The sequence below is a fragment of the Protopterus annectens genome, chromosome 1.part0, assembly GCF_019279795.1.
Source record: "Protopterus annectens isolate FY-2018-M chromosome 1.part0, PAN1.0, whole genome shotgun sequence".
In the NCBI taxonomy this organism is placed as follows: domain Eukaryota; kingdom Metazoa; phylum Chordata; order Ceratodontiformes; family Protopteridae; genus Protopterus; species Protopterus annectens.
In genome coordinates this window covers 802818860-802843606 of record NC_056725.1, presented here as the reverse complement: position 1 = coordinate 802843606, position 24747 = coordinate 802818860, and the positions used below count along the sequence as shown (strand labels likewise).

Sequence of the window (24747 nt, the reverse complement as noted above, 5' to 3'; positions counted from 1 at the left end):
ATGTTTCTCAGATGCTGACTTCAAACCATTCATGTGCTGTCATTCCTGCCATCTCCCAAGGCTTTAACTTTGATTGCCTTTTTTCAGTCTTTTCTTCCTCTGGTCTCAGTTGCATCTAGATAGTTTCTCAGGGCTCAGAATACATGGCTACCACCATTCATATACTTCCTCTAGCCAGGCTTCATATGAGAAAGCTACAATGGTTCCTAAAGTCAGTCTGGCTTCAACATTCTCATACTTTGGACTTTCCAATTCCTCTTCCATGCCTCCAGCTAGAATTTCAGTGGTGGATTCATCAACTGTCTCTCAACCCAGGACTTTTTTCAGCCCCCAGTTCCCTCTTAAGGAAGTCTTTTGGGTGCCTGAGACATGAGGTGGGAGCTTCTTTCAGCCTTCTAAAAGTTCAGCTTTGGTCCCTTCGTCAGAGGAAGGACCATATCAACATCCAAGAGATGAGAGCTCTCTTTCTAGCTCTTAAGGCCTGCCATTCCGTATTCCTTCCAGGGACCCTCAAAATCTTTACAGACAATACCACACAGTGAAGTGGTACATCATCAAGCAAAGGGGGGGGGGGGGTGCAGTTTTGCCTCTTGTGCAGACTAGCTCTTCGGGTTTGGGATTTGGCTGTTTATATTTCTTCAGAACAGAACATTGTGGCAGACTGTCTGAGCAGGTCCATAACACAGACTCATGAATAGATGCTTTTAATAGAGATGTGTTTTGGGACATTGCCCACCAGTGGGGTACTCCTCTGGTAGATCTTTTTGCCTCCTCTCTGAACAGAAAACTTCCTGTCTTTTGCACCAGATTCCCATGTCCTCTGGCTTAGAAGGTAGACACCCACTCTTTCATGAAAAGGGATGTTATGTTTCTTTATGCCTTCCCTCCCCATCCTCATACCAAGGGTCCTGTTCAGGATAGAACAGGACTCTCCCAAAATCTTGTTGTTGACTCCATTTTGGCCCAGACAGCATATGTTCCCTTTTTTGCTCTTAGCCAAGGGCAAACAGCACAAGTTACCACACAGGGGGACCTACTCACCCAAGACAAGGGGTCTTCTCTCATCCATCCTTACTTGTCCACTCCTCAACTGATTATGTGTGTGATGAGATTTTGATCCCTCTTAGGCACCTTTTTTTCTGAGGACCTGCTCTGGGTTCTGCAGGAGGCCAGGAAATTCACTATCAGGAAATCTTTTGTCCAAATTTAAGAGCTTTTGTGTTTGGTGTCTTGCTCATAAACTAGATCAACTTTCTGTGGAAGTTCCTTTGTTTCTCTCTTATTTGTGCGAATTGCTCCATGCTTGGTTGGCATACTCTTCAGTTAAAGGTTACCTTTCAGCTGGTCTGCTTTTGACTCCTCCTCTGACTTCTAGATTTGAGGTCAAGCAATTTCATAAATGCGTCCTTTATATTAGGCCTCCCAGAAAGCCGATTCTTCCTTCCTGGAACCTTTAATTTTATTCTTTAAAAATTGACTCAGGCTTCTTTTTTGCCTGCAGCTTCAGCTTCCTTGCAGCACTGTACTTGGAAGACTGTTCTTTTAGCCATTATCATCTAGAAAGGGTGTCAGAGCTTCAGGCTGTTATGGTTGCCCCTCCTTTTTTTAGTTTTTCATAGGGACAGGGTGTCTCTCCATACTAATCCTTCTTTTATGCCCAGGGTGGCTAATGAGTTGCCTCTTGATCAGTCTGTTCATTTGCCCACTTTTCCCTTCTCTGCAGTCTGCTAGTGAGAAGGTTCTTCACACCTTGGATTTCAATAGACAATTCTGGTATTATTTAGATAAAATTAAAGCCATTTGTAAATATGAGCAACTTTTTGTTTCTTTTCAACCTAGGTCTCTAGGTTTGGCTGTTTCTAAGCAAATAATGTCTTCTTGGATCTCTAAGGCCATTTCCTTTTGTTAATCTTTTCATGGGAAAAGCCTTTCTACTTCTGTTCTGCTCATTCTACCAGGGCTGTGGTTTCTTCTGATAGATTTTTTTCAAAGCATTGGATACCAATTACATCCTTGAAGCAGCTACTTGGACTTCTGTGCGTACATTTACTAAACATTTTAAGCTGGATGGGGTTTCCAGAACTGGAGCCAGTTTTGAATCCCGAAAGGTCTGCAAGGAAATGCTGTTGAGGACTGGTAAGTTAGATTGCTACCATTACAGCTCTACTTTGAACATTGCTTAGAAGATATAATGGATGGAATGAATTGCACTACTAAATCAGTTTAGTCATGTGCCTGGCGTTGATCAGTGCTAAAGATTTTTGATAACACTGAAAGTTAACCTACACTTAATTTTTTGTTTAAAGGACAGTGTCTTACTAAAGCGTACAGAAACTGTACATTATTTTCTGATATTTTGATGTTTGCTGCTACTAAATAGTTGAATTCAAAAATTTCCAAAATCAAACCATATATTGCTATAATTCAAACAATTCTTTTTATTTATGTGATATTGAAGTTTTGTTTTCATTCAGCTGAGTGTTACAATGGGTTACTAAAGTCCGTCAACATATAAGAAGGTCTTGAGGAAAAAAATCTGCAGTCTGTGATACTTTACATCTCACATAGAAATCTGTTTTAATTCAGTAATAGGCAAAGTACATATAGTTAATAGTTGTTTCTTTTCCATTTCCTTTAGGATGGTCGTCTGTCAGCTGGAGACCAACTGCTAAGCGTCGATGGACAGAGCTTAGTTGGACTTTCGCAAGAAAGGTACCAATCTCTAGACTTGGAAGTGTGAAGTATATTGTGCATGTTGAATAAAATAGATACTGTAGCAGTTGTTTTTCCATTATCCAAAGTATGTTTAAAGAAATTGTTCTTTTTTTTGTTTTGAATTTTTTCTCCTTGGCAGTTGACCACTGCCTCTCTACATCCAGGTCTGCCAGGTTCTCCTGTCCACCCCTGGACTTATTACATCCCATGTTGTAATAAACGTTTTGCCCTTTGGTCTTTCCGCAGCCAAAAAGTTATTCATCAAGTGCCTAAGTCCAGTCATGGCTTTCTGCAGGCTTCGAGCAGTACAAATATTTCCCTGTATGGACGACCTGCTTCTGTGGGCTTTGTCTCATTCTAGGATCTTGCAGAACCTGCGCTATACCAAACTCCCTTTTCACAGTCTGAGTTTCATCATCAATCTCCAGAGGTCTGTTCTGACCCACACTCAGGATCACATTTTTCCAGGTTACAGGATTCAAGCTGTTCGATTGCTGACTTTTCTGCTTGCTCCCAAGATTCTCTGTCTAACAACCTACTTTCCAGTCTTTACTTTCTTTGTCTCTTATGCCAGGGAATTTATGAGGGCAATGGGGTTCATGGACTTGACTTTCAACATGCTCTGTTTAGTCAAACCTCATATGAGGAAGTTCCAGTGGTACCTGTGGTCAGTGTGGCTTCAGCATTGTCACCCTCTGGAGTTTCCAGTTCCCTTACTCCTTTGTCTCAGACTCAAGCTTCATTAGTGGATTCAGAACATATCCTTCAACACAGGAGTCCATCTCCAGCCTCCTTCTGCATTTTAGGAACTATTTACAGATGCTTCATATCAGATTTGGGGGCTGCTTCTGGCAGTCTGAGGGTTCAGGGTCTCTGGCCTCTCAGTGGCTGGATCACATCAACATCAGAGATGTGGGCACTAATCCTTGCTCTCCAGGTCTGCCACTCTGTTTGGGGGGGGGGGGTCCCTTTGGTTCTTTCTTATGTGTGTAAACTGCTCCATGCTGGCTTGGCATATTCCTCTGTCAATGCATACTTGTCAGCGACTTCCAAGATGGCTGCACATTAATTAAATGGCTAGTAAGTGCACTGCCTGGAAGCCAGGAAAAATGAAATACAGAGGACCTGAAGGAAAATCAGCAACAAAAGGTGAGGAAAAAACACTGACTGGGAAAGTACTGCAGCTGTTAAGCAAGAAACCATGCAAGCTCCAGGCGTGACTTCCAGTAATGTAGAAGAAAGTATAAGACAACTGCACACAGACCTGGTTAAAATAAATGAAAAACTGATGGAGTATATTAACTCGAACAATAAAAGGCTGGAAATATGGAAGAAGCTTTAAATAGATATTCAGATAAGGTAATAAACCTGCAAAAATCAGAACTCAGAATGAAGAAAAGTGCCTGAATATGAAACTGTTCAAGAAGAGATGTTTCAAAAGAGAATAGAATTGGTGGACAGACCCCATATGGAAAACCTGAAATTTTTAGCTATACCAGAGAAGCTGGAAAGAGCAGACTATTAATTTTATGAACACAAAAATAAGCAAATGGACTGGTATTCCACACCAGCAGTTGTTAATTGACATGGCACATCATGTGTATGCTCCAAACCTGGCTATGAGAGAGCCAACATATACCTTTAATAGTAAAGATGCAGTCCTACCAACAGAAGGAGTTGATTCAGACAAAATTGTAGCAGAAGGGCAAATTACTAAAAGTGGGAGACAGCAGTGTGTTTGTGGAGAATTACTCACTGTACATCAGACAGAGGAGTAAATTTATTCCACTATTCAGAGTATGTCAAAAATAAGTATGAGATTCAAACTGCTGCACCCAGCTATCTTCAAAATATTATTCCCTGGAGGGACAGAATCATTTTTTGAAGGAAAATACAAACGTTTGTCCAACAAAAAGTGAGCTGTGAAACAGAAGAAAATTCTGTTTCTTTTTCTTCTGGTAATAAAGACCACAGAGAGACACTGTGCCATTGAAACCTTTCCCAGAGTTTCAACAGAAAATGCTAGAGAGAAGGAAGGGAGCACGAGAGTTGACTAGAAGAATCAAGAGTATGTTGGATATGAAGCAGAGACAGGATTTGGGAGATGGAGATGAAGAGGAATAAAACCACTAACTTGGAAAATGACAAATGTGGGATTACAAAGCAATAATTATATTTTTGAAATAGGGTAGAACAAGAAAATCAAGAAAAATTGCACATTTTTATACTTTGTTGGACTTTTGGGGGACTCTGAAGCATATGTCCTACTTCATGTCATTAATCTTCTTCTTCTTTCGGCTTTTCCCGGTTAGGGGTCGCCACAGCGGGATCACCTGTCCGCTCATGATTGGCAGTGGAGTTTTACAGTGTTGAGTTGCCAGCCTGGCGCCCAACCTTCCACAGAAGGCACACACATGCACACACTCACACCTAGGGCCAATTTAGTGTGTCCAATCCACCTACTGCATGTCTTTGGGATGTGGGAGGAAACCGGAGCACCCGGAGAAAACCCACGCGACCACAGGGAGGATATGCAGACTCCACACAGAAGGCACCCCAGCCGAGGATCGAACCGGAGAACCTCTTGCTGTGAGGCGACAATGCTAACCACTGCGCCACCATGGCCGCCCACTTCATGTCATTAATATTCTGAAAAATACTTAAAGGGGGAGAAGAGGGAGTAAGTTAACTGTAAGTAAAGCAAGTTTTTTCCTTAATAGTACTATTTTTATAGTGCATGATTTTCTCTGCATGTTATAAAATTAAGTTTTCTCAATTGTTTTTGAGTGCATTGTGGATACTACTGTGGGCTGTTTTCTTTCCTTTCTTTTTTCCCTTCTCTCTTTCTCCTTGTTTAGTTTTGAGAGGTGGTGTTACTGCAGTGTTAAAAGAAAAATAAGAAAAGGCTGGTTAAAAGAGCATGACAAAAGAAAAATGAATGTGCTTTTACGCATTCTTGCATGGAGAAATGACTGGGTTAAGGCCTTTAGCATGATGTAGTAACAATTTTTTAGAGAAAACAAGTAAATGGAAAAGAATGACTTTTTCCTAGCAAGTAAATGTATGCTTAGTAGCAGTTTTGCATCTGGTCCTCATGTTTCCACTGATACAATCTGATAAAGAAATTGGCAAGGAGGTGATCTCTGAAAGCATTCAAGTGCTCTCCCAGCTGGCTTCACCCTTAACCCATTAAGCTGTCTACTTAGCTTAGGCTACAGCTGTAAATTGGCTCCTAGAAAACAACAAAGTCTAAAGACTTCTCATCTTCTATTTGTTGGTGATTTAAAACTGTATAGCTCATCAGATAAGGAACTGAAAGCAGAGCTGCAGGTTGTTAAAACTTTTTCAGATGATATTAGAATGTCATTTGGCCTTGATAAATGTGCAAAAGCAGCCTTTAAAACAGGAAAACATCAGTTTGGGACAAGAATGCAAGAGGGAGTGTATAAGTACTTGGGAAATTATGAAGGATCAATAATAAACATGAACAAATGTGAGTAAAATTTAGTAAGGAATATTTTAGAAGGCTTAAATTAATTCTGAAAACAGCATTGATATCTAGGAACAAAATCTAAGCTATAAACCAGTTTGCTCTTTCTGACCTAACTTACAGTTTTGGAGTGATTGGTTGGCCCCAAACCGTGTTGGATAGATTAGATGTTAAAACAAGAAGGATGCTTCATGCTCACCAAATGATCTATAAAAAGCAGTGCATACCAGGATTGTATATTCCCTGTTCTGAAGGAGGGATGGGCCTCTGTGAAATTGATTACATGTATAGATCTGCAATAATGGGACTCCACACACATCTGCTAACCTCACAAGACCCAAACGTAGTGAAAGTTTTGAAACATGAGAAGAATAAATCTGAGATGACTTCCCTCCTTAACTTACTTAGCAGAAGCATATTGGGGTCAAGCAGGAATGGAAATCAAACCAGAAGCATATAGAAATCAGGCAGCAATTGAATGTGCCAAAAACAAAAGAAAGAATATAAGGTGAAGGAGCAGATGAAAAGGCAAGAAATGTGGAAAATGCATAAATATAGTTGCACGTATAGAAAACTTTCGGAAGAACCTCATGTTGATCAGGAATGAATGCAGGAATGATTCAGGAGAGGTTATTTCAAACCAAAAGATGAAAGATTAATATTGGAGGCACAAGATAGTGGGCTGCATACACCTTGGTTTACAAAGTCCATTGAACATGTGGGTGAAACAGACAAATGTAGGTTTTGTAAAACTGAATTGGAAATTGTTGCACACCTCGTTGTGACATATTAGTGGCAGAAGGACTGTGTACTGAAAGGCATAATAATGTGGCGAGACTGTTGCACTGGGGATTGTGCAAGCATTATGGTTTTGGAGTGGCTGAAAAACACTGGAAACATGAGCCACAAAGCATCATAGAAAATGAAGTCTACATCACATGGGATCATCCATTACCAACAATTCAAAAGATAGATGCTAGAAAATCAGATATAGTAGTCCAAGAAAAGAAGACGAGTAGCATTGATCATTGAAATCGCCATGCCCAGTGACTACAGTGTCCTGTGTACAGAGAGACACAAAGTTATAAAATATCAGGATCTGCAAGCAGAAACAAGAGCAATGTGGACGAAGGATACCCAGATAGTTTGTGATAGTAGTAGGAGTAATGGGTCTTATAAAAGAGAGTCTACAATCATATTTAGATACGTTACCCATCCATGTAACTCCATACGAACTGCAGGAGTCATTACTGGGCATGTTGCAGGTGCTTTGAAGAGTGCTATTGGCTGACATCAAAGAGTGAAACAATACTAATTTCATGAACTCTAAGCATACTTTGACATAGGAATGGGGTCTAGTCCAGTCATGGTATAAGAAACCCAAAAGATTTGGAGAAATTATAAAAACTGGGAGAGCTTTAAAGATAAAACGTGACAGCACTTAGTAAAAGCACAGGCTGCACCATGTGTCTTAGCATGGATAACCTTTCTTTTAGGTTAATTCATGTCTGAATGTGGGTGTCAGTTGGGGACATTTGATCCTATTAATAGAGTAAATCTTCAGTATTTGAAGATGTACATAGATTTGTGTGTTAGTATTAAGTTAGTAAATTTTAGAGGGTATTTGGGGGTATTTTATTTTTGAGCGTTTTCAATAAAACAAAAGGGTTTATAAGATGTGACATATGCTCATTGCAAGAAGTAACTGTATAAAAGTTCAAACTTGCCAAACAGTGTATGCATGTAACACAAGCTGGAACTAGATATTTTACAAAAAAGCTGTTGTACGTAAAAAGTAGGAATAACAACTTTTTAATACAGTGATGCTTTATGTAATGTCTTTAAATGTCAATGGTCTCACAGATGTCTTGAACAAATAAAAAGCTGGTTAAGACTGTCTAACCGGGTGGCACAGTGGTGCAACAGATAGTGTTGTCGCCTCACAGCAAGAGGTTCCCTGGTTCAGTTCTTGGATGGGGTGCCTTCTGTGTGGAGTCTGCATGTCCTCCCTGTGTTCGCATGGGTTTCCTCCAGGTGCTCAGTTTCCTCCCACATTCCGTAGACATGTAGTAGTAGGTGGATTGGACACACTAAATTGGCTGTAGATGTGAGTGAGCATGCAAGTGTGTGGTGTGGCAGAACTGCAGCAGCAGGGCTAGCCACCAGGACGTGTAAACCTTGACTCCAGAAGATTGTCACTATTGAAGTGACACCCTGACCCCATGTGCAAAAATGGGAAAAGGGATTGTGGATGGGTTGGCTGTATTAACTGAGAAGCCTTTTTTTCCTTTGGGGTTTTTCTTTTTTGAGGAAAAAGAGGTTGCTGGGAGCAAGGTTTGTTGTAGCTTGGAAGATGAGGCCTGGATCACCCCACTGGAGTCTTTAGACTACAGAAAATAAGGACAGACTTTTTAGTTTGTGGATAAAAGTTATTTTGTTAAACCTTGGATAAAACCCTGGTGTCCTACTAGGTGGGAAAGTTGTTAAGAGCTATATACACCAAAAGGAGCATTGTGTTCTCTTGTGGGACAAATGACAGCAGAGTAATGGAAAATTAGGATAGACTGAGCTCTGAAAGAGAACCCGCAACCGATAAGATACGTGCTTCTGGACTGCTTTTTTTTTCTATTTAAGTTGCTAAATTCTAGATTACAGTGCCAATTTTAATGTGCATTCCATTAATGTGATGCTGTGTAGAAACACTAAACTTACCAAAGCCGACTATACTACATTTCTTTGCTTTTAGGGTGAGACTGTGATTACAGCATTATTGAATCTGAGGGGCAGTTTAGGGTGATTCTTACTAGCTGTTATCTTCTAATTTGAGTTAGCATAAGGATATTAGTTTATCCCTGTATTTCAGTGAAACTCCAGACAGAGAAGGCCTAGGATAGAACCTTGAGGAATGCCACTACTTGTATTTTGCTTTTTTGGAAAGGGTATTATTTATTTTAATCAAGTGCATTCTGTCTTATAGCCATTTAGAAATCCATCAGACTGAAAAGCGGATGAAGCTTAGTTAGATTAACTTATTTATGATGCCAGGGTGGGGTTGGTTGTTAAACTGTATAAGCAGTGTGGATGGGTCTTTCATATAAGGCGTTTTCAAAGAAACCGTCAAGATTAAGAAGATACAGTATGTGAAGGGTCTAGAGCCTGCAGATCTTATGTACTTGTTTAGTTCTGCAGTAATTCTTTGTATGGATTTATAGATATGGCTAGTAATATTGATGGGCAAGTATTTACCCTGGTCAATGAACGGGCTGTCCTTGTGGAGAGAGATGACTGTAATACTTCTGTAGTCTTCACATACATATCCTGTCAGGAGACACTTTGACTGAAGATATTTGAGAATTTTGGTGTGGTAATGCTTTAAGTTTACCACTAATCAGCCGAGTCTGGCCCCATGGAGATGGTATATTTTGTTTTGAAGAGGGTGGGTGATATTGGATCAGTACTGATAATGGGGGGGGGGGTGACGTGAGCTGGAATGGGGGCAAGGGTATATTAAGTGGAGTGAAAGTATAATTAAATTTAATAGCCAAAATGTGTTAGTTAACTTTGGATTCTGAGCAGGTAGTACCATTTACACTAGTTCAGAATCTGATATGGTATTGTGGATTTTACATGCACAGCTTAAAAAAAGCCTTATCCTGTTCAGTATAGTGTTGAAATGCTTCTCATAATATTCTTAACTTCCTTATTAATTTGATTTTTTTATGTGCAAGGAGGGGGCGATAATTATATAATGTTTGCTTATATAATTTGTTTCCATTATTCCACCAAATTAGATATTTGATGTTTTTATTGTTTGCTTGTGACAGAAAGAAACAGTTTTCTTTTCTACAGTTACTTAATGTTAAAAATTCCTGACTAGGTTAATGTGCAGTGTTCAGATATGAAGTATGATTAGATCATTTATATTTTTCAAATAAGTCAGTAAACTCTAATGGTATATATTTTATGAAGTCCCTGCATATGTAGATGCATTACTGTACTTAGAGATTCAATTCATGAGCCAGGAGGTGATTGCTGAATAATCCAAATTGACTATGGAAATGAATTGATTTTGGGGTGAGCAGAGGGAGATCTGGAATTCTAGTAGGGGATAAAGTATTTAGTTCAGGGATCTTGAGTTGATGTTGAGAAAAAACAGGGCAATGACGGTTGTTGGATTTGTAGATGGACCAGTTTATCTTTGGGTTATTACAGTCTCTTAATAATTTGGTAGTTTGTTTGATTTTAGTTGGAGAAGCATGCTTATGTATTTGATATGTTCCTCTGGGACCAGACAGAACCTGTACTTACCAGTAATGTAAAAATTTAGTTGACAGTGAATTGAACATGTACTAAATCAAGACTGATGACATTTGTTGGTATGAGAGCTCTACTGAATATGGATATATACCCCCTTCTGATACTAGTAGTCCTGAATGAGTGATATTGGATAGAAAGTGTGTTCTGAAGTTGTTTTCATTTGGTCTTCAACCTGTGAGAATATGGATCTGGTATGGATCCAACTCGGCCACATTTTCCAACATCGGATTCAAGCTCTTCCCCTAACCATAATGCCCCATCTCCCTTCTCCCCCCAGATCTCTCTGTCAATTGTGATAATCAGAAGCATGGTTCATAGCTCCGAGCTTCCTCAGTTTAAACTTCTTTTTTCAGTAAGTAAATCTTTCCTGTTTTACTCTATAATCCTCTACCTATCCCTATCTTTCTCCTACTCTATCCGTGTGCGCTAGTTCGTCGGTCTCCAAAAAAAAAAAGTTCCTCTTTATCTTTATCCCTCCCTTCCCACCTTTCTCTCTTTCTCCCTTTCTAGGGTGTGTGAGTGCGTGTGCGTGTTTTCCTCTAGCCATGGTGGAACCATCCAAACCAGGCTTTAGGAAATGTGCTGAATGTGGCCACAAGCTCCCCCCCTCTGATGGCCACACCCTTGTGTGTTGTATGTCTGCGGGTTCAGCATTTAGAGAGCTCCTGCTCAATCTGTGTGGCTTTTAACTCCCATGCGTTGATCGGCAGGAGGAACAAAATGATTTTGAAGGGCCTCCCTCTTTTGGAGACCGCAGTCCCCACTACCTCTTCTGCCCCGGCTTCTGGGCCTCATCCTCCCTCTAAGAAGTCCAGAGATGGGGAGAAGGCTTGTTGCAAGGGCTGAGACAGGTCTGAAAAGCAGTCCCCTGACCACACTTTCCTTGAGGGATCTTTGACCATGTCTCGGCCGGATCCATCCCTAGACTCACCTAGGCTCTGGTCTGCGAGTTTTTTGACACAGCCAAAGATTTTCCAAGGCTGTTCTCCCCTTTCTGCCTACCCTCAGCGCCACTCAAGGCCCAGGTCAGTGGCTTTCTCCTCCCAGTCCACCCGTAATCTTTCCGAAGCTGAGGTGGAGAGGATGCAGAGGTTCATTCAGATCCAGAAGGGAGTCTTGTCTGCCCCCCTCTCCCTCTGGAGCTGGGAGCAGACACTCTGCTTTCCTTCCCATTGCTCCTTCTCCGATCCGACCCCCAGTTTCAGAGTCGTCTGGTCTGAGGTTTCTCGGCATTGGGGGTTTGGTGTGGATAGTCCCTGAGTGGCTCAGTTCCAACCCTTTCGGAGCTGTCTGACTCTCTGAGCCATAGTCTCTGCGCTGGATCTGGAGGGATGGTGTCAGCTTTGAGGTTCTGTGAGTCGGCCCTTCCACTTAGAGTCTCGGCCCCTGGAGGCTCTGGTCAGGCTCTCCCTTCTATACAGAGAGCAGCAGATCTGGTTTTACTCTTCCCTGCTACCGGGGTTTGTTTGCCCTCTGCTTTCGATATGGTGGAGAGGATTCTCTTGGCTCGGTCATGACCACTGATGCTGTCTTCCTCCAAGTCCATCCTGGCTCCCTCTCTTTCTGGCCTGGAATCTGCCATCTTGCCCACACTGGGACAGTCTGTTGCCGCTTTGCCCCAGGGGTCCCCCAGGACCTTCTTGAGGTTTAAGTCGTCCTCCGAAACTCCCCCTGAGGAGCTCCCTCGGAAACATACATACAAAAAGAGGCACTTGGAGTTCCTATCTGAGTCCCTCACAGAAGGCACCAACTTGGAGGAAGGGTAGGTTTCCCCCAATCATCCCTAGAGGATGTCCCCTTTAGAGACCTCATGGAAATCCTGTACCAGCATAGGGGATGGCTCTACCCAAAAACCCAACCCAGACGAATCTTTGTTCCTGGTAGCGTTTGGCACAGGACCCTCTTACCTACTGGGTGTCCCCCTCACGCAGATCCTCTCATGGACCTCATTTTATCCTGGGCATGGAAGGAACCAGACACAGAGAAGCCTATTCCCAAGCACCCTGACAAAGTTCTCAGTGCCCCACCTGATGAGCAACACTGGTTGAAGGGATCCCCTGTAGATGCCATGGTGGTTGCGGTGACCACCAAGAAAGAACTCGCTCAGGAAAGTTCTTCTGTCCATCTGCCAGACAGAGAGTCACTGGCCATTGCTTATTTTGGGAAACGCACCTACACCTCAGCCACATTTGCCTTGCGTGTGCTGAATTACATGGCACATGTCATCAGACTGCAGCAGGACCTGGTCAAGGAGGTTGCTGAGTCTGTCCGAGGGTCCATGATGGTGGAGGAGAAGGTGTTCTCCCTCCCATATGGCCACCCTTACTGCCATTTACAATACTTCGATGAGGCTCCTGTCGCATGCAGCTGAAGCTGCCGGAACAGGCGTAGCCATCAGGTGCCCACTCCTGGCTCCGGCTTTGTGCTTTCTCGGAGCTCTTCAAGGTGTCATTTACGAATGCCCCCTTTGACGGTTCCCCACTCTTTGGTAAGACCTATAGAGACACCGTGGTCCAGAGCGATAAAGATGGGAAGACCCTGTCTGCCATTGGCATTCGCTTCTCAACCCCATACCGAACCTTTTCCAGGAATCGGCGCAGAGTGAAGAAGATGTGGTTTCGAAAGTTTGAGGTGTTTTCCCACAATGCTCAGGACACGTCTTCCCCCATAGGCAGAGGGGGCTATGTTAGATGCTTCCCTTGTGGCAGAGGGAGCCTGAGGAACCAATGTTCCCGCCATTCTCTCCTGGACAGACCCTCGCAGCAGCCCTGAAGGGTTGCCCAACTTGTTCGTCTCTGGAGGCAGTCGGGAGGCATCTTTCTCTTAACCCAATGGCCTGAGAGTCGATCACAAACAATTGGTGGGTGTTGCAGATCGTATCCAGAGGAGATTCATTCCCCTTCCTTCACACCCCACTCCCCCCCCCCCAAACATCTCGCAGATGTCCCACTCACGCAACGGGAGCCGGCAACAGTAGAAATTTTCAGGCTGCTCGAAAAGCGAGTCATCCAACCAACTTGTCCCCCCAAACCAATCTGGATCAGGCATCTATTCCAGATTCTTTTTAGTGCCAAAGAAAACAAGGGACTTAAGACCCATCCTAGATCTGTCAACCTTAAATATGTCAGTTGCCAAGACAAAGATGTTCATGTTTAACTGTTGCAGTCATCACACTTGGGTTGTCTGCCTGCAGGTAGCCCTCAGTCGACCCGAATAGCAGAATCTTTGGATTTCTGCATCGGATGCTGACACCTCTTCCATGACGTCAGGTCATCAGGGGTATAAACATGCAGCAGATGCCATTACATCAGCTTTTCTTGCTGCACGGGAGCCTGAAGCAGAAGCAGTTCTCAAGTTCCGGTCGGCCGCTACCTGAAATTTTCGTTTTTCGAATTTCAAACCTGAAGTCTTCTAAAGCTAAGTACCCCTTTGGGGATTATTTTTTCCTGCTCTAACCAATGTCAGAAAAAGTTAACAATTGTTTTGCCTGTGGAAAGCAAATACCTCACAGAGATTTTCATTCTTACTGCTTCACCTGTTTAGGCCCAGACCACGACGTCCATCGCTGTCGGTTTTGTGCCTTGTTTAACACCCGAACTATTCGTCGTTGGATTATCTTTGCTGCTAAATTCTTTTACTCTCATCCTCCATATTCCAAAATGGCTTCAGTAAGCCATCTGACTACCGATCTTCCGAAAAAACATAAGGATAAAGACAGAGACAGACCGCATAGGTCCAAAACTGCCGACAATGCTTCCTTTAAGCTAGTCACCAGTCTGCTGGTAGTCAATGAGGTGCCTTTGCAGCTCTTGACACCCACTTCTACAGATTCGCAGGCCTCTGCTGAGACCCATTCGGAGTCCGGTATGCCGTGGGATGCTTCTTCGATGAACCTGCGGATGTGTCTCCCTTGGATGGGTCCGAAGCCACTGTGTAGGCACCGGCTTCTGAGGGTGTATTCCGACCTTTTGATGTTCGTATTAAACCGACTACTTCATTTCAGACTAAAACAATGGAGTTTCTCAAGCCCAGAGTTCGAACTACGTATAGAAAACCAACTATCAAAGCGTATGCTCAAGCTCCCATGCCACAGAAACAAATGCTTAGAATGGCTGAAGACCTTATAACTCTAATTAGGGGAAGCCAGCCTTCCCCTTCTAAAAGACAAATAATTGATTTCCCTTCTGATTCAACAGACCATAAGTCCGATGACTCTGATCCCTCTGATTACCAGGACATACCCTTATCTACCTATGAGGATTCAGATGCAGAGGATTTCATTCCCTCTGCCTCCTCTCCAGAGGACTTTTCTTTTGGTGAAACCTTGCATACCTTGAGAGCATTTCCGCTGGGAATGCCAGGACTACCCACAGTCCAAAAAGAGAGAGAGAATTTTTAGACTTGCCTCAGCACAGGCCTCTAACTATACCCCCTGTCCTGGATATTGTAGATGATGTTTTCATGGAATCCAGTCTTACTCCTGATACTTTACCACCAGCTCCTAGAAAGCCTGACAGGTACTACAGGGTATCTGACTCTCACAAATTTCTCTTTAAGAATCCCACTGCAGAACCAGAGACCACTTCCCAGGGACCTAAAGGTATTAAGGCTACTACAGCCAAAAATCCTACCCCTTCGGACAGGGATTCAAGGGCTTTGGACAGATGGGGCAAGAAGGTATATACCTCTGCAACTCTTGCCATCAGGGCTTTAAATTGCCAGTTTCACATGTTGAAGTACCAGGAGTATATTATGGAACTAATTAAACAAAAAATGTTGTTGCTTCCAGATTTTGCAGAAAATAAAGATTTTCAAGAGTTGCTGCATTCTGCAAACCAAGTCAGTAAACATACTTTGCAGTGTGGTTTTGTTGCCTTAGAAGCATCTTGCAGGGTTGCTGTGACTGGGTCTGTACTGAGAAGGCATGCCTGGCTGAAGGAACAAATCTTGCCAGACCATGTCAAAGCAAAATTACTAGATGCTCCGTTAAACCAGGAACGTTTGTTTGGCACAAAAGCAGAAGAGGTTCCTAAAAAGATGGAGGAAAAAGCTAAATCTATGCAAACTATTAAAGATTTCTTACAAGTACAGCCACCTAGATTCAGTAGGCATTGACCTTCAAAAAAACTGGTCCTTTCCAGTCCCTACCAGGTCTTCTCAGCCCAAACCCTGAGGCAACAGACCACCAAGGCTACAGTCTCAGGGTACGCAGAGATCTAAACAATGGAGTGCTCCCCCCTCAAAACAGGGAGTGGTAAGCCACCTCCTTATGTAAAAAATTCACAATGACTAGTCTATCATCCTTCCCAGCCATGCGCAAGTACTTGTACCCCTAGGAGGAAAACTCGCCCTGCATGCAAAAAACTGGATGTCCATTACCTAGGACCGATTGGGTCCTAAACATTGTATCCCAGGGATACAGATTCCACTTCCACTCACTGCCAACCCCAAACAGATTGCCAGATCTTCCTCCAAACCAGTGGGCAGAGGCTCAAAAGGAAGTACTTTCTCTTCTCAGTATCAGGGCTATTCAGCCTGTTCCAATAGAGCAAAGAGGACAGGGTTTCTACTCCAGACTGTTCCTGGTGCCCAGAAAAGAGGGCTCTTGGTGCCCTATCCTGGACCTGTCCATTCTCAACACCTTCGTGGTGGTCCCAAAATTCAAAATGCTTACACTACAGCAGCTGCTTCTTATGCTAGCCAAGGACTCCTGGCTAGTCATCCTAGACCTAAAAGAAGCTTATCTGCACATCCCCATAAGGGAATATTGCAGGAAATATCTATGTTTCAGGGCAGGCTGCATGCACTAACAGTTCTCTGCACTTCCCTTTGGCTTATCTATTGCGCCCAGGGTATTCACAGAGTGCCTGACTCCCGCCATTGCATACTGCAGGCAGAGAAATATTCAAATTTATCCATACATGGACGATTGCCTGATTCAGGCGGACAGTCAGGAACTGCTACTTCAGCACCTGGCATTTGTAAAGAGACTTCTAACGTCTCTGGGGTACACCATCAATGAAATGAAATCACATCTGGTGCTCAGCCAAAAGATTGTATTCCTGGGAGCAAGCAACACAACTTCCCAGATGGCTTTCCTTACTCCAGAAAAGCAGGTTTATTTGACAGACTACTTCAAACTAATGGCCACCAGAACCCAGCTGTCTGCAAGAAAAATACTGCAAGCCCTAGAGTTCATGGTCTCATGCTTTCTACTAATTCCATATGCAAGACTACATATGAAGAAACTTCAGTGGTACTTAAAAAGTCTCTGGTGCCAACATTCTCAAGACCTGGAAACCATTATTCCTGTCATTCCTTGTCAAAGGACAGAGTTCCTTTGGTGGGTAGAGGCTTTCAACGACAGCAAGGGACTCCCTTTCACTCAACCCCTCGCCTCTCAAACCCTGACAACAGATGCATCAGACTATGCATGGGGGGGCTCACATGGCTGGCAAATGCATTCAAGGCAAATGGAGCCCAGGACAAATTCACCTACATATCAATCAAAAAGAAATGTTAACTGTACAGAATGCTCTGACAGCCTTCAAAAACCTTATCCTTCCAGGACAACTCTTGATAAAGACAGACAACACCACAGTTATGTGGTACATAAACAAGCAGGGGGGAACTCATTCCTACTCACTCTGCAGGTTAGCCATGGCCCTGTGGAACACAGCCTTGAGACTAAGTGCACCTGCAAGCTCAATTCCTGCCAGGCAAACACAATTCACTGGCAGACGACTTAAGTGGAAATCTACTGGACCCACACGAGTGGAAACTGGAACCCAACTCATTCAAACTTCTAACCCACACGTGGGGGACATCAGAGGTGGACCTCTTTGCCTCCCCCCAAAACCATCAATTAAGCAAATTTTGCACCAGAAATCCCCATAGCCAAGCATGGAAAGTGGATGCCCTATCCTTTACATGGGAAAACCTTGCAATTTATGCCTTTCCCCCTCTGCCCCTCCTCTCAAAAGTACAACTCAAGATCAAACAGGGCAAAGCAAAGACAATCCTTCTTGCCCCGGACTGGCCACGTCAGCACTGGTACCCACTCCTACGCAGTCTGGCAGCAGTGCCACCCTGGCACCTACATCAGACCCCCTCCTTGCTGTCCCAGCAGGAGGGACAGATTTTACATCCTCGGCTGCAAACCCTGAACCTTGCAGAGCCTGGCTTATTCCCTGAATACTCCACCAGCATCCCTCAGCAAAGAGGTGCTGTTCGTCATCCTAGATGGCCTACTACTTACCTCAAATCCTAGATTACCTAGCAGAGGTGCTCCACAAAGGCCTATCCTTTTCTTCTATTAAGATTTGTGCCTCGGCCATCTCAGCTCATTATAATACTGAGCCACCTCTCTATTCTCACCCTCTGGTCAAACAGTTCCTGAGAGGAGCTAACAATTTAAGACTCATGAGGAGAGCGCCCACCCCTGCCTGGGACCCTAACTTTGTACTAGAGAAGCTCACACTTCCCCCTTTTGAGCCTACTGCTTCTGCACAATTAAAATTCCTCTCTTGGAAAACAGCCTTACTTCTAGCCATCACTTCAGCAAGAAGAGTGTCGGAGTTGCAGGCACTAATGGCTGTGGAATCCTTCATTATTTTCCATGCTGACAGAGTTTCCCTTAGGACTAACCCATCTATTATGCCCAAGGTGGTATCCAGTGTAGCTCTAAACCAATCCATCCATTTACCAACCTTTTTCCCTAATCCTCAGAATAAAGGGTAAAGGATCCTGCACTCCTTGGATGTGCACAGACAACTCAGGTTCTACTTTTGATAGAACTAAGCTTTTCAGAAAATTTGACCAGCTGCTAGTCAGCTTTGCTACAGGGGCAGAGGGCAAGGCCATTTCAAAGCAAACCATTTCCAAGTGGATAGCACACTGCATCCATTTCTGCTACAAGCACCATGGAAAACCTACCCCACAGGGGTCAGAACTCATTCCACTAGGGCTACCTCAACCTCTACAGCATTTCTTAGGGGAGTCCCTACCAGGGACATTCTGGAAGTTGCAACCTGGAGTTTTGTACACATCTTCACCAAGCATTACCACTTAACTGTCTTTTCTAAATCCAGAGCTGGATTTGCCACAGCGGTCTTACAAGGCCTGCTAGCCAGCCCTACTATTTCTTGACTGCCTCCACCCTTCTTCATCTTTGGGAGTCAACCCAAGTGTGATGACTGCAACAGTGAATACACTCCTACATCTACATTTATGGTAAGTGTATACAACTGTACTTTTCAGATGGTCACGCTCTAATCCATTCTGCCCTTTCTGCAGATGAATTACTGGATGTCCAAGATGCATACTTTCACATCAAGATGCACGGACATTCTCGAAGGTTCCTCCGCTTCTGGCTGGGAGGCAGTCATTATCAGTTCAGCGTGCTCCCCTTTGGGCTTGCCACTGCCCCCAGGGTGTTCAAAGTGATGGCAATAGTGGCAACTCACCTGCATTGTTCCAGGTCTTCCCCCTACCTGGATGACTGGCTCCTTTCCACTCCCTCCATGTATCTTCTGTGTCAAGCCAGGGATCTCCTTCTCAAGACTGCTCACCACCTTGGTATAACAGTCGATCTCAATAAGTCCTAGTTGGTACCAGTTCAAGTTCTAGATTACATTGGGGCTCACTTAGGTACTGTCCAGAGCAAGATGTTACTAACGTCGGACATCATATCAGTTACATTATTCAAACACATTGTCCCCCTGTGGATTCACTTCTTCAGACATTTCGGTCCATGGCGGCCACGATTACCCTTATTCTATGAGGGTTCTCCACTGGTCTGTGGCTGTCCTATGGTCCTTGGTAGACCTGCCCTTCTCTAACCTGGTTCGGTTATCTCGAGCATGCAAGGATTCGTTTCTCTGGTGGCTTCAGTCCCCAGATCACCTTCTGGGCCGTCCATTTTTTTTTCCCGCCCCAGTGACCATGGTGACCACGGAATCCTCCCTACTCTGGTGGGGTGGCATTAAATGGGACTGTTAGTCCCAGGTATGTGGTCTTCCCTGGAGACCCATCTGCATGTCAACGTCCTGGAGATGAAGGCAATAACACTGCAAATTCTACATGCCCATCTTCCCCAAGGGAAGATTGCCATCCAAACAGACAATATATCTGTAGTCTGCTACATCAACAAACCTGGGGAAACCAGATCTTGATTTCTGGTGGCAATGCACATTCCGGGACCGTCCAACATACTGGCGGACAGGCTCAGCAGATCTGTCTTGATGCCTTATTGAGTGGTCTCTAAATCCTTCTTTAGTGGAACAGATCTTCCTAAAGTGGGGGTCAGTCTTGCTGCGATCTCTTCACCTCTCATTCCAATGCAAAGTGCAGCAAGTATTTCGCTCTGAACCCCCTTCCGCTGGAGTCCTCCAGAGACGCTCTAGTTCATCCTTGGTCCTCTGTCTACTGTATGCTTACCCTCCACTCCCTCTAATCCTGAAATTCATTCAGAAAGCTCAACAGCTGGGGAGCTTAGTGATCCTCATTTCCCCCTTCTGGTCTCACCAATTTTGGTTCTCTTTTCTGTGGTCTCATGCATGTGTCCTCTTTGGTCCCTGATCTGATCACCCATTCCTCAGAGATCCTGCACCCAGATTTAGTCTGCCTGAAGCTCAAGGCTTGGCTTCTCCAGTTCCATTGACAAGACTCCCAGGCTGCCTTCTCCAGTCGAGAAGATTTTGTTAGTGGCTCTCAAGTCTTCTACCAGGAAGGTGTATTCCAGTAAATGGAGGCATTTTTCACTATGGGCCTCTTAACATGATCTAGGCCCTTTTACTGCTCAAGTCCCCGCCATTTTGGAGTTTTTGGCGGATATTTTCAGTCGTGGTGCTAGTTTTTCCACAGTAAAAGTGCAATTGGCAGCGATATCCAGTTTTCACGTAGGAGAGAAGTCGGCTTCTTTGGCTTCTTCCAAACTTTGTAAAGCCTTTTTGAAAGGTACGTTTTTAATTTGGCCCCCAGTTAAGGACCCAACATCCCCTTGGGATTTTAACTTGGTTCAACAGGCCTTGGTTTTCTCTCCCTTTTGAACCTGCAGCTACAGTTGACGTACAGTTCCTGTCTTGGAAGATGGCTTTACTGGTCGCTATTACCTCAGCCAAGAGAGTTTTGGAGATCCAAGCCTTATCTGTCAAAACCCCCTTACATGGTATTTCATAAAGACAGGGTTTCTCTAAGGACAAATCCTCCATTCCTTCCAGAAGTGGCATCAGAATCTAACATTAACCAGGTCAGTAATCTCCCTGTCTTCTTTCCCAGTTTCCAGAATAAGGGAGAGTGTAAATTGCACTTACTTGATGTTCACAGACAACTGTGTTTCTTTTTACATAGAACAAAATTCTTTCATAAGTCTGATCAGCTTTTTGTTTCCTTTTCTAAGCCTTTCTTAGGAAAACCAGTATCAAAGGTAACTTTTGCTTGTTGGGTCTCTGAGGCCATTACATTGGCCTATCGAACCAAAGGTTTATCCCCACCTGGACATGTCATGGTGCATTCTGCCAGGGCTGTAGCTACTTCTGCAGCTTTTTGGTCTAGGATTTCCTTAGATGACATTTGCTCGACAGCTACTTGGGCATCATCATATATGTTCATCTCATTACAAGTTGGATCTCTTTTCCAGAGGCAGGGCATCCTTTGGCTCAGCTGTGCTCCGGAACATCCTTCCATGAGGTTCTCACATGATTCATTGGTAGCTGGAGACACTGTCCCACAAGTTGAAGATCAAATGAAAATAACAACTTCAGGTAAAAAAAGTTATGTACTCACCATAATGTTCCATCTGAGTTGTTGCTTTTCATTTGTCTTCAACCATCCCTCCCTCCTTCCCTCTGCCTTATGTGGGCTGTGTAGTGGACTGGATGAAAGAGTCATAACCCCTTATTCTGGCGACCCTTTTTCTTTAGTGAGCTAAGGGGTGATAATGCCAGGTATTTAGGCATATGGTTAGGCTGAGATACTACGGTCTGTAGCAAACTCAATCTGAGGGGAGGAGGGAGACAGGGGCATTGTGGGTAGGGGAGGAGCTTGAAGCTTGGATCTGATGCTGGAAAATGTGGCCGAGTCAGATTCATATTCCCACAGATTGATGACGAAAAGCAACAACTCAGATGGAACATTATGGTAAGTACATAACTTTTTTTATCCATAATGTGTGTATTCTGTATGTAGGGTAAAGTGTCCATGTCTGATATTTTGCCTCTGAAACTTCTTGTTTTGAGCAGAGGACTTGTTTAAATTTGCTGTTGATCAAACAACTTTAACCATAAATTAAGTACTTGAATTTAGCTAAAAGTAAAATACTATCAGAAGTGATAACTCATTTAAGATGCCTGCTTTAGAGCAGTATACAATAAGCAACAGCCATGAGAAAAACTTGTATATATTTTTCTAGTGGTTATTTGTGTTAAAATCTATAAATGCTGAAATTTAGTTATAAATATTGACGAAGTGTTGGTCTATGTAGCGTTAATGTTAAAGCAAAATAGTTTACTTGCTACACATCCTTTGGAGGTGTGTATGTGCACATCTGTATGTTTTATGTGTGTATGCATCTGTAAATATGTGTCTGTGTGTATTTGTAGGGAGGCATGCCTTTCTTCATTCCATACCATTGTCATTTAATCAGAATTCAGTAAATCAGTGAGTATACAGCACTGCTGTCTAGCTGTGTAAGCGAATGACCATGGGTAGTTGTGTGCCATTCACTTGCAAATGGAAAAGATGATGCTTTGTTTTTTTTATGAGGTGAAGACTTTTACCATTATGGCAGATACAACCACCCTGAGATTGAGAAATGGTTGATGTAAGGGATTTTGTCATTTTCCCCTCCGTTGTGCAATCTCATTAATATATAGCTTTGCAAAAGTGTGGGGTTACAGGAAGAGGTTGACCCTAAGCAAAAATGCGTATTTTAATATTTTTTTGTAATGAACGAGTTTGGTGGATCCTGCTAATATTGGAATGTTTCATCAAACATATTAAATCTCAGTATAGTGTTCATCTTCATAGATTCAGTATAGACCCTGCACATGCATACTTTTCTCTGTCACATAGACGCACAACACTACCTACCTTATTGCTTGGCTTGCCTATCAATTTTCGTTCTTTGATAATTTCTCAAGACAGGTATGACTTGTTGATTTACACTTCTGTGAGGAAGGAACTACTCAACTTCTGTTAACAGTTTTGAGTAATATTTTAGTCCAGTGACAGCTCCTTTAGAATCCCTTACAGAAGGATAACAGTATATGTACCTGGAGTACATTTTTTGGAATGTTTATTAATTTGTAAAGTAGTAGTCTGTCCTCCATAACAGCAGGACCAGTGCCACAGGATCCAGAGCTGCGTAGAAGATAGTTTTATCAGGCTGCTAAGCACCCATCCCCTATCCCAAAGTGCACCATGGTAACAAGTTTCTCAAAGTCTTCATTGTCAAGCTTCAAGTTGGCAGAAGAAAACATCTCCAGGTGCAAGTTGTTTATTTCAGGGGAATTTTTACTTTTGTCAATAAGTTAATTTTCTTATTCCCTATTATCTTAATATTTCCATCAGCATTTTTTTCCTCAACCTAAAATTTACACTTTTTTTTTTTTTTTTTTAAGTCATAACTGCGTCTTCAACTTTTTTGTGTCTAGGCCATGCCCTAACCCCTACTAGGGAATACTCATTCTACGTATGTGCACGTGGGAGAAATTTTCTGCCCGCTGTTATGTAAGAGGCAGCTGAAACCAATGCAAGTTTCCTATTGGGCAGAATTTACACAGTCTTTTCTCATTTTGATTAAGCAGTCTTTGTCTACTTAATATTCTGGTGCTTCAGGTTCCTCTGCATGTGCAATTCATAAACAATCATCAACATTGGGGATTTCCTGTACTCCTAAAACCAAGGGAAAAGTAATTTCTGTTAGTGCCTGCCGCTTGTCAGGTCACTTCACGTTTGGGGTAAAAGTGGATGAATTTTTCAGAAAAATTCATTCATCATCTGTTCGTCTGAAAAAATTGAATTGACTCTTGTAGTGGAGGTGAGACTAGAGAAGGGGTCTTCTCCTGCTCTTCAGAATTCCAAGCCTAGGTATGACCTCTTCCTGCCTTGCTTGTTGTTATAACAGGATGCCAGAGGCCCTTCTGAAGGCTCAGAGGAGTGCGCCCATCTGTTGGCTGCCGGGAAAGTTTATTGGCTTTTACACCCTGCTCAAGGTGTGCAGCTGTCCATTCACCAGTGCTTCTTTTTTCCACCTTGTCCTGATAATGCCAGACACTTTTAGTGGCATCAAACCTGATGTCAGGCCTGACATCGGTGCTGTATGTTACATTATAGATCGGGGTAAAGCACAGCACAACATTGAAGCTCCCAGTTGATGGTGTGGTCCTGGAGCATGGGTGCATCGGGTTCTTGGGGCTGCTGTTGACCCTTTTCCTTTCACTGTTGCGGGTGTCAGGCTACCTAACCTCAGGGTTACCAGCCTTGACTTCGACAGTATTAATGCAATTTCCACCTTTCAATCAAGATAGCAAAATAACATCTGTGTAGTGGTGACCATCTATGCTTTATATTCCCTTCTCTTGCACCAGCACTTCTGAAGACAGAGCAAACCTGCTTTTGAGCCTTCAGCCTTCCAGTTTGCTGCTTACTTAGCAGGACAAAGGGGTTATGGCTCATCCACGATGTCTTTCATGAAGAGCTTCTCTTCTTCCTCCTCAAACTCCCTTTTCATGAAAATATATGGAAATGTTCAGTAAGACCAAGCATACTGAATCCCCAGTGGGGGATGTGAATGATGATGAAGCCACATCTTTCCATACATCCTCCAGGTAACACATTTGGGGAATATTTCGACTTGATGTGGCAATAGATGATACCCCATTGACCTCATGACCTCCCCACAGGTGAGGGTCAAGCAGGCCTGCATATCTGGCAGTTCTTTGAGTGGCACTTCCTTTGGTGGATATTCTGAAAGATGCTACCAAAGCTGTTTGAGAGAACTCTGACACAGTGATGTAGTTCCTAAAAGCAAACACCTTGATCAACTCCCCTAGGATCCCTTGCTTGGCACCCTTATCTTACCAGCAGCTGTTAAGAAGACTGCAACTCTCCAGACCCCAGCTTTTCTCCTAGTTATGCATTTTCCCCTTTGCTATGCAGATAATAAACTATTCCATGTGTATGGTATATTGATTACAATGATGAAATGCACAATACTTTTGAGA

The 24747-nt window shown here is 43.3% G+C and overlaps 1 protein-coding gene across 12 annotated transcripts in view; it reads left to right on the top strand.

Annotated features, from left to right (window-relative positions):
• AFDN (afadin, adherens junction formation factor) overlaps positions 1 to 24747 on the top strand; it is a 3286836-nt gene that overhangs the window by 2424393 nt on the left and 837696 nt on the right. For all 12 annotated transcript variants that reach the window (XM_044063225.1, XM_044063199.1, XM_044063191.1 and 9 more), the window contains one exon: positions 2639 to 2712. In XM_044063225.1, the coding sequence (XP_043919160.1) occupies positions 2639 to 2712 (74 nt within the window). The remainder of the gene's footprint in view (positions 1 to 2638; positions 2713 to 24747) is intronic.